Source organism: Trichomycterus rosablanca, chromosome 7 (genome assembly GCF_030014385.1).
Source record: "Trichomycterus rosablanca isolate fTriRos1 chromosome 7, fTriRos1.hap1, whole genome shotgun sequence".
NCBI lineage: Eukaryota > Metazoa > Chordata > Actinopteri > Siluriformes > Trichomycteridae > Trichomycterus > Trichomycterus rosablanca.
This window is the reverse complement of record NC_085994.1, coordinates 21871897-21882512: the sequence shown is the minus strand read 5'-3', so window position 1 is coordinate 21882512 and position 10616 is coordinate 21871897. Positions and strand designations below refer to the sequence as shown.

Genomic DNA, 10616 nt, shown 5'->3' with positions numbered 1-10616 from the left:
TTTTGGCCATTCCCTTCAGACATAGCTAATCATGTCTGTATAGACGCCTGGCTGGCTGATCATCTTCATCATTCATCTTCAGTAATGGCACTCAAGTGGCACAGCAGTTTATTACGCTAACCCACCACTACTGAGACTCAGGTTTGAATCTCCGTGGTGGTGGGCTAGCATAATAAACTGCTGAAGAGAATGGTTTGTTAATGTATCTTATACTGGCTCAATGGCTGTAGCCTCATCAGGATTTAAACTTATGATGTCCTGATCATAGGAATAATATTATTTTTATACCAGAAGTGAAACACATTGATGTAGCTGGGAAAACCATCAGTTGGTATAGAGTCATAAAAATGGCATGAGGCTATCACACAAATACTCTGAGCATGAGCTAATAAGATGGCCATCCCTAGCCAGTCTGAAATGTCTTCTTGACCAAGAGCATGATTTAACCTGAGTTCACACTGACACTCGGTTCCTCTGACCTCATAACTGTCACTGAGACTTTCCTGGCAGTGCAGCCTGTGTGGTCAAGAGTGGCTAACAGGCAGCTAAAGTGTCATCTTTATACTGGTTCAAACATAAAGAGGCCTATCAGATGAGCCAACGCAATGTGTGACTGTCGCTCTCTCCCTCGCTTTGCTGAACGAGCACCCACTGGTCTTCCAGCCTCAGCATGCCTGTCATACCTCACCTCTTCATCTGAGGTCCTGGCTGCGTCTTCATTTCTTAGGCATTTGGGTTAATTCCCTCAGGGCTGTCAGCACAGGAGTAAAGACAGAACAGGGCATTTTAAATCTGCAGTCACGCCAGTTTGTGTGGGCAATCATTTGCAAGCAAAACATTTATTTAAATGAAATTCTGGGGGCGCCCGGGTGGCGCTGCAGGATACTCCTCGGTTCGAAACTCGGTGTTGCCACCGGTTGGCTGGGTGCCATCTGGCGGGGATAATTGGCAGTGCCTGCAGCAGATACTAATTGGCCACCGTATCTGCAGGGTGGGGGCCGGACTATGCGTGGGTGGTTGGGTCTTCATACGCTGTGTAAGGACCCTGATTGGCGGAAGAGACGCCTGTGCAGAAAGCACGGGGAAAAGTGGAGGGCTGTACACGTGTCGGAAGAGGCGTGTACAGCGACGTGCTCTCCCTGGATGCAATCTGGTATCTCTCAGCAGCGGAAGACAAAATTGAGTGTGCTAATTCGGGAGGAAAATGGGGAGAAAATGCATAAAAAATGAAATTCTGAACAATTAGTGGCATAACATCAAGCCTCTGAGGCACATAAATTTGGCAAAAAGTTCTAATTGTGATTCACAATTTCCTGTCATAGCACAACTACTTTGCCAATCTAACCTCTGAAGGGTCTTTCATGCTGCAACACAGATAAAATATATGATGCTAACAATGCAAAATGCTTTGCAGTCAGTTATATTAGATCATTTTTTAACTGATTAATTTTGCTAATTATACTCTTTATGGATTCACAGCTGATTAAATTGGTTAAATATCTTAAATATGTATTGGTTAAATATCAAAAAGCCAACATTATCCCAACATATAAAACTTTGTGAATGTACTACTTTATTTGGCCCCCTAAATCCATTTTAAACTATACATTAAATTATTTACATTCTTAACTAAATTGTGGTCACATCTAGTTTGACCACAGTATTAGTAATTCTGCACTTGTTCCTCTGCCCAATAGAGAATGTGTATTCATGGAGGGTGTATATACCCCCGTCTGCCACGCAGCCCAGTCACTGATCACCACCACAGAGAATGAGTCAGTCGTGCCGAACTGAACAAAAACAGGATGTTGAGTGAGTTCCAAAAAAAAAAAAAAAATAGATCATTACTCAGCAGTACAAAACCTTGTTATGAATCATCCAGAATCATCCAGTATTTTGAACAAAATCAATCAGCTTGCCTGCATTTTGGTGCAAGTCAAAAAAGAAAGGAGCATTTAAACCAAAAAGGACACAGGATGCACGGCAATGCAGTTATACCAGAGCGTTAGCATGTAGGTTAGATCCACAAAGCACATTTTAGGAAGTATTCATGGCTATTTCTGGGAAAATAATAGCCTACTGCATTTGGGGAGGACATACACATTACGAGGGAGAAAGACCGACATGAAGAGGGAAAAGAGGGAGGGGGAGAGATAGCAATAGGGTGAGGGGAGAGGTAGGGGTATAGAATGGGAGGGGGAAAAAAGGGCATCGAGTGCATTTCACCATTCAAACAATGCTACGGCGGGAAAGCAGAAGCGGGCTGGGGGGTTGGGGCTAAATGCAAGCCTTTTATCTTGAGTTTCCCACATCCTGCTGCCGAGTCTGAACGTGGCCACCCAATTTGAAAGAATTCCTGGTATGCACCCATCTTCCTTAGAACTCTGGTGGTGTGACCGGCATTGTTCGGTGTCTAAATAATGCCAGAGGGGCACCAATGGCCAGTAAACTTTTGCCGTGCTGATTTGAGATTAATGAGGTTTTATTTTGTGTGCAGATCTTCACTAGACCCCCCCCCCCCCGCCTTGTAGTCATAAACAAAAACAATGAAGCCAGCATGGAAAAGAATACTGAGTCAAGTTTAAAGTGAGTGATGGTGTAGCCCTTTTTTTTTTTTTTTAGATGTTTTATCCATATTATGCATTTGCAATAGTACATTTTGCCATATGTTATAATTTACACCAGTATTTGGTGTATGGGTTATAATCTATACACATTTGTGATTGTTAATGTTTTTTTAAGATAATAAAATACTGAATTCAATCCAAAGTTAATTACATACGTATATCATAATACCAGTGATAGTTATATGTCCCTTTTGGGTGCCACCTGAATCAAAGGCTTATCTAGAACTAAGAACAGACAAGATGATGGTGAAGAAAAAGTCAAATACATCTATTTTTGTTGGAAATCTTTCTTGTTCTGTGATTTTGAGCCAGAATGTATAAAACACAGCTTTTCAGGTAGGTTGCCATTTCAGGTAAGTATTTTTGCTTTTACCAAGTACAATCATCAGTTTTGGGGAAAGTCCGTTTCATTCTAAAGAAATACCAGCATGATGGAGAAATGCATAATACAGCTTTTAGCCATTAGTGTTTTCAAGATGTACTTTCCCAGATTTTAAGTTAGGTACTAGGTGTGACTAGTTTTACTAAGTACCCAAAGTAGCATGAATTATTATTGTATAATATTTCATATAATTCTGTTCAGTAATATAAATGTTATTTTTTTTTTTTTTTTTTTTTGTTGCTAAAATGCATTTGTGCTAATTACTAAAGACCCTAAATTATACAGATATATAGATTACCTTATCCATAAAACATTTTAACATATTTAATAATAAACAAAAACAATGAAGCCAGCATGGAAAATAATACTGAGTCAAGTTTAAAGCGAGAGATGGTATAGTGGTGTAGTTTTTCTTTAGATGTTTAATCCATAATTTGCATTTGCAATAGTACATTTTGCCATATGTTATAATTTACACCAGTATTGGGTGTATGTGTTATAATCTATACACATTTGTGATTGAGAATAATTTTTTAAAGGTAATAAAATGCTGAATTAAATACAAATCTGGTTTTGAGACTTTTTTTATTTTGAGACAATGTATAATACACAGCTTTTCAGGTAGGTTATAAGTAAGTTTTGCTTCTACCAAGTACAATCATCAGTTTTGGGGAAAGTCTGTTTTATTCTAAAGAAATACCAGCATGGTGGCAAAATGCATAATACAGCTTTTAGCCATTAGTGTACTTTCCGTTGGCGCTCAGGTGGCGCAGCGGTAAAAACACACGCTGTTCACCAGAGCTGAGATCTCAAATACATCGTATCGAATCTCAGCTCTGCCTGCCGGCTGAGGATGAGTGGGCACATGAACAACAACGTTGTTCAGATAGGGCTGGGATTAAGCCGGATGGGGACTCTCTCTCAGACTAGTGCGATTACGACCTCTGCTGGCTGGTGGCGCCTGCACGGAGATGGGGAAGGAGTGCGGTAGATGTTAGAGGGTGTGGCTCTCCGTACACAGCGCTGTACTGCACTGCACTCGTCAAGTGTAGGTGATAAGATGTTCGATTGCTGTGCACGTGTCGGAGGGGGAGGAAGCAGCTTCGTCCTCCCCAATCAGGAGCAGGGACCAGCATTAGTGAGAGCATGATTGACGGGCAGAAATTGGATGCGCTAAAGTGGGAGACAAAGGAAAAACTTGAAAAAAAAAGATGTACTTTCCAAGATTCTAAGTTTGGTAGGGTGGCCAGCCGTCCGGCTTTAGGTCGGACCGTCCGGTTTTTCAGCTGCCAGTCCTCCGCCCATGCAATGCTAGGACGGACACTTAAAAATTCTCCTTTTGGCATAAACTGGTTAAATTTTTTATCAATATTATCTGTCACTGGCTCAGGTACATGTCAAAACAAATGCTTTGTATTTCATTGGTTTCACAGCCTCATTTGACTGTTTATAGTGCTACCTATCGTGGCTCGTCCACCCCGTTCAATCGCAGAAGGTCCGCCCTCTAAATGCTAGTCTGTGATTGGGTGGTTGATTTTTGCCCGCACGCTCTGTTCTGCGTACACCTCTACTTGAGTCAATTAGTACCACAAATTCCTGGCCAGTAGTAAACTTTTTGGAGGCAGCAAGGATAGGGTGGCCACATTCATAGTCACAAAAAGGAGGACATTACACCCCCAAAAGGAGGACGTCATACCAGGAACAGGGGGACATGATACTGCAACACACAGAATGAAACCATAACCCATATAACAGAGTTTTTGACCAATTTAAGCAAGAATTCTATAACAAATTACTCACAGCGTTCCTGAGCATGAGAGCTGACTAATTGACTCGGTCAGCCACCCAATCACAGACTAGCATTTAGAGGGTCCGCCCACGATAGGTAGCACTATAAGCAGTCAAATGTTAAACCAATGAAATACAAAGCATTTGTTTTGAAATGTACCTGAGCCAGTGACAGACAATATTGATCAAAAGTGTAACCACTTCAGTCCAAAAGGAGGATTTTTAAGTGTCCGTCCTAGCGTTGCATGGGCGGAGGACTGGCAGCTGAAAAACCGGACTGTCCGACCTGAAGCCGGACGGCTGGCCACCCTAAGCAAGGAACAGACTTAAATATCAAAAGAAGACACAACATTTGGTGAGTAAAACAGTAATTTGTTATAGAATTCTTGTTGCAGTATCATGTCCCCCTGTTCCTGGTATGACATCCATCTTTTGGGGGTGTAATGTCCTCCTTCTTGTGACTATGAATGTGGCCACCCTAGTACTAGGTGTGACTAGTTTTACTAAATACCCAAAGAGGCATGATTTAATATTGTATAATATTTCATATAATTCTGTTCTGTTTAGTGGTTTTTTTATTTATTTTTTACAATTACAAAAGAGCATAAAATATCCATATATATTGACTACTTTGTCCAAAAAATATTTTAACATATTTAATAAGTAATCTGTAAATGATCTGTGCTTAAAACCATTCTCTCTCTGAGACATTTCAAGGCACATGAATCATCTCCACGTTGTGTTTAATTTTTTTTAACCCTGTCTTCTGGGTAGCTTCTCGTCTTTGTTGGTAGACAAACTTTTGTTAAACTCAACCCTGTCTGTCTCTGTTTTCTGTCTCTGTGTGACCATGAGGTTGAAGAATTTGGCGCGTTTCGGTTCCCGCCACGTCGTCTCGCCGGCTTACGTTTTTCTTTATTTTCATATTTGATTGACGTCTAGGCACAAAGCCCAGCTCTTCGCGGATTGGTCGAAAGACGCTTGTGGGTGGGGCTATGTTTGACGACAAGATGACGCGCTTTACTACGGCTATATAGAGCAGTCCGTCCCGCCTTCGAGCTTTTAGAAAGCCGGGTTTCTGTGTTGTGGATACGCACAGCACGGACCGATTAAAATCTTTATCTTTATATATTTACCTGAAACACTGTTTATTTGTTTTTTATTCTATTTTTATTTTCACTAAAAGATTTTTTACCTTGCATCACTCTTTAAAGCCGTTGCTCGGTCGACAACGTGGATTTATACTAAGCCAAGCGGCGTCTATTCTTGTTCCAGACCGGAATCTTCTGGAAAATATCTCTATTTTTCTGAACCTTTTGGATTTTCTACGGATTTCTAAGATGCTTCTGTGTAAACTGAACACGTTCGCGCACATTTCAGCGGTCGATATGCCTGCCAAGATCCAGCTCCAAGTGCACCAAGGTTAGAGAATGGTTTTGTGCGGGTTTTCAGTAGCCGCATGTGGCGGACATCATGGATATTAGTGATGAGTCGTTCAGCTCTGTTCAGTGAGTCGTGCCAATCGGCTCAGTTTATCAGCAGCAGTCGGCTCAGCTCAGTTTTGGTCAGAATGTGTTTGTATTTTGTTATGACTTCAATTGGTAATCTGGTTCATGTACCATGTTATTAACCTAACATTATATGTGGGATTTAATCTCCAAAACAAGAAGCGATAGTACATTTAAGCCATGCTCTGCATTAAAATATATTCTTATTTAATACATATGAAAACACGAATGTACTGCAGTGATGTGTGTAAATTAAACTTTGTTCTTTAGGGTATTTTAATAATATTAAATTAATAGTGAATAACTGATTTGTTTATAAATATTTCTGCAGTTTACCCAAATGATTCAACCCAATGAGCCGACTCCTTAAAAACGCCCCATCACTAATAGATTAGTAAAACCTGTGAATTTATGTATGACTCTTTAATTTTCGAATATTCTCGAATTTCACAAGATTAGAAGTTATATTTACCTGGTTTGTTTTATGCTTGTAATTACAGTGAAGGAAAAGGAGCCGTTTGAAAAGGTTTATCAGGTCGGCTCGGTGTTGGGAAGCGGCGGATTCGGTACAGTCTACACCGGTCTGCGGATAGCTGACGGCGCGCCGGTACGTCCCTTTTTAAACACATTTTAACCTTATTTTGTATTTTATACACGCTTTCCATGTTTAAAACGCTTTGCATTGAAGCCTAATTTGTATTTGTGTTATTTCAGGTTGCTATCAAGCATGTGGCCAAGGAGCGTGTGACCGAATGGGGAGAATTGGTAAATAATCTCATTGCACTATACATTCTTGCTGTAGGCCCCTAACCGCACCCTGCTCCCTACCTAGTGCCTTACTTGAAACATTTCTATGTTGACGACCACTCCCAGATTTTTGCACTTTGTGTTTAAGCACACACAAACCAATATTTGGACCACTATTTTTTATAATTTTCATAAAGTCATCTTTAAAAAAAAAAATCCACCAATTGATTGACTGCTAGTATAGAGTATGAAATCAAGTGCAGATTGTGATGAGTATGGCACTATTAAGGGCACACCCTATTTACCATCTGGTGTATGTTTGGTTAGGGATTGTGCACCTGTAATGATGTAAAAACAAAAAACATTTAATATGCAAACCATGCATTAACCGATCTTGTCTTATCTTTTGCAGCCTAATGGTGCACGTGTACCCATGGAGATCGTCCTCCTGAAAAAGGTCGGCACAGGCTTCCGCGGTGTGATCAAGATGCTCGACTGGTACGAGAGACCCGATGGCTTTATCATCGTCATGGAGAGACCTGAAGCTGTGAAAGACCTGTTCGACTTCATCACGGAGAAAGGCGCCCTGCCAGAGGAGCTGGCTCGTGGCTTTTTCCGCCAGGTTCTCGAGGCGGTCCGTCATTGCCACAGCAGCGGCGTCGTGCACCGGGACATCAAGGACGAGAATATCCTCATTGACCTCCGGACAGGAGAGCTGAAACTCATCGACTTTGGGTCGGGAGCCCTCCTCAAGGACACAGTGTACACAGATTTTGACGGTAAGACCTTTTCACTGGCATATAATGATTATTTAAAAGCAGGTTTTATTGATCAATGGATTATGGGCTTAAGATTGCTTTATAAATGTTAAAGTTGTTGGTGAATGAATTTGACATTTTAACATGAGAGAACAGGCTGCTAAGTCACAAATTTAAAGCAGATCAGTCATGTCAAGCTAATTTTGAGGTGATTTCTCAAAAAACCGTTCGTTTTCCCTAAAGACCCTGAGATGAGGGTTTGCATATAAAGTAACCTTGTGTTTATGTTTAGTAGTGACGTTTCAGGTTGAGGCTTTGTTGTAGTTTCAGGCGCCCCCTATCGGGCACTAGTGGCTTTACTACTACTCAAAGTTTGTAAACACAGATCACATGGCAACTGCATTTCCCGCCCTCCTGGCCTCTCCTCTGCACACAGCACTTAACTGAAACGCAGGTTCAGCCTGGGTTGGTGCAGTATAGTAATGTTTTGTAAACAGCCTGCCAAATTCTTGTTTGCCCCACCTTTGTACTATTCTTAGAGTTTGCCATTTGTAAACAAAGTGAGGGTTGGGTTCTGATGTCAAAGCAAGTTCTTAACATTTAAAATTTTAATATAATTGACGTTATAGTAAGAATGTATCCTTTATTTCCCCATACAGGTACACGTGTATACAGTCCTCCAGAGTGGATCAAATACCACCGCTACCATGGGAGGTCAGCCACAGTGTGGTCCCTGGGAATTCTGCTGTACGATATGGTGTGTGGTGACATCCCATTCGAGCAGGATGAGGAAATCGTGCGTGGACAGGTGCTGTTCAGGCGCAGGATCTCAGCAGGTGAGGATCAAGCACCTAAATCTAGAGAACTGCCCCACACTTAGAATGGATCACATTCTACAAGTGTGGTCTTAGAACTGTAGAGCTGCACAGTAGTGGTTCTAATTGGCAATTTCTACATAAGGTGTTAATAAGTGGGCTCCAATACATCAGCTCCAATACTATAATAAAGATGTAGAATACAAAACATGCTAAATTTCCCTTGTTTTATATAAATTATTTTTATATATATATATATATATATATATATATATATATATATATATATATATATATATATATATATATATATATATATATATATATATATATATACATACATACATACATACATACATACATACACACTACACACACACACAGTCAGAAACCAAATGTAGTTAAATATGACACTTATTGCCAAAAAAGGATTGTGGACTAACCTCTCTACTTTGTTTCCTTCTCAGAATGCCAGCAGCTCATTAAATGGTGCCTGTCCCTGCGACCTGCTGAGCGTCCATCTTTTGAAGACATCATCAATCACCCGTGGATGCAGAACACCACCACAACACCCACAGACTCCACGGAGATTTGGTTGCACAGCCTGAACCTCGAGGCCAAATGAACTCGTTAATCCAGAGACTCGTTAACACTAAGTCAGCCAGCCAAGAGCAGGCCGCCGTTCCAGGACCAGGCAGCCGAGGAGACGAACATTTCAAACGCGAATTGTTCGTTTTAAAAGCCATGCTGGTCAGCCTGCGAAACGTCTGAAAGCCTGCCCTGCTCTAGCGCTCCCTCTCGAGCTCTCTCCCAGTGATGGTCCGGGTCAGGGCCACTCCGGCAGGGTCCTGTAAAGGGGGACGGGTCAGACAGACCGGGCGAGAGTGCCCGGCGCAAGCCTGACGCTGAAAAGAGGCATGCCAGTCAACGGACTGAGTGCGATCTTCAGTGTAGTGGAGAACATTCTCGATTAGTGCCTTGTGTGGGGGAAAAAAATACTTGAATTGAGTAATAGCCACTGTACCACAGCTCCTTATCCAGATGTCACCTTTCTTGCTTCCATCTCGTCTGCGTAACGCAGCGAGGAACCAAAACGACCTCAGAGAATCTGTGCAGAACCGTCTTACACCTCTATCGCTCGAACTCTAAAACTCAGTAACAACACAGCTACCACTCACTATCACATGCACACAGCAATGCAACTACAACTCGACTACAGTTCTTTGTTCTTTTTTTTTTGCTCAGATACTCATGTGATGTCTTATGACGCTAAATTTCAACACGAGGCCTGTGTACATTATTTATTTGAATGTCTGTAAAGCAAGATCAGTGGAATTATTTATTTATTTATAACTGAACAACTTTTGTTTGACATTAGTCATTCCACACTGAAGGGTCCACGACATATTTAAATCTATTTTTTATCGTATTTAAAGCTGTTCTGAGCGGATCTGTGTAAATACTTGTAAATAGCCTTTGCAAGCACTTCCATCGTCTAAAGCATGGAGTACTGAAGTCTACTGCTACATGTCTAAGTTAAACGTCCGCTACGTGTTCCAGGAATGTCGATGTGTACGTCAGCACAGACGTCTTCATGTTTGGAGTTTCACTTTTAGTTGCATGATGCAGCTTGAATTGTTTTATTTGGTTAGCGTTTGTAAATTGTTTAGGAAGTTATTTTTTTACGGTTTCAATAAATATTTTTTTAAATGATCATCTTTGCCTGAATCGTCTTTTCTACTATGTCACTGATTTAGAACTGGTTTACAGTTTACTGGATTTATATACTGAATTGTGAAGATCCTGGGTTTGATTCTTAGGTGAAGTGGTCCGGGTCCTTTCCGTGTGGGTTTCCTCCCACAGTCCAAAGACATCCAAGTGAGGGGAATTGAAGACACAAAATTGTCCATGACTGTGTTTGACATTAAAAACTTGAACTAATGAATCTACTACCTGAGTAACTACCTGTCCTGTAGCCTAGTAGTTAAGGT

General features: G+C 41.1%; 1 protein-coding gene across 1 annotated transcript; it reads left to right on the top strand.

The window, feature by feature from the left end:
• The first annotated feature begins 5881 nt into the window (after nucleotides 1-5881).
• pim1 (Pim-1 proto-oncogene, serine/threonine kinase) lies at nucleotides 5882-10339 on the top strand. The gene is made up of 6 exons (XM_062998512.1): nucleotides 5882-6219; nucleotides 6806-6912; nucleotides 7020-7070; nucleotides 7465-7831; nucleotides 8470-8646; nucleotides 9093-10339. The coding sequence occupies exons 1-6, from the start codon at nucleotides 6138-6140 to the stop codon at nucleotides 9248-9250; spliced, it is 942 nt and encodes a 313-aa protein (XP_062854582.1). The 5' UTR covers nucleotides 5882-6137; the 3' UTR covers nucleotides 9251-10339.
• The last annotated feature ends 277 nt before the right edge of the window (nucleotides 10340-10616 follow it).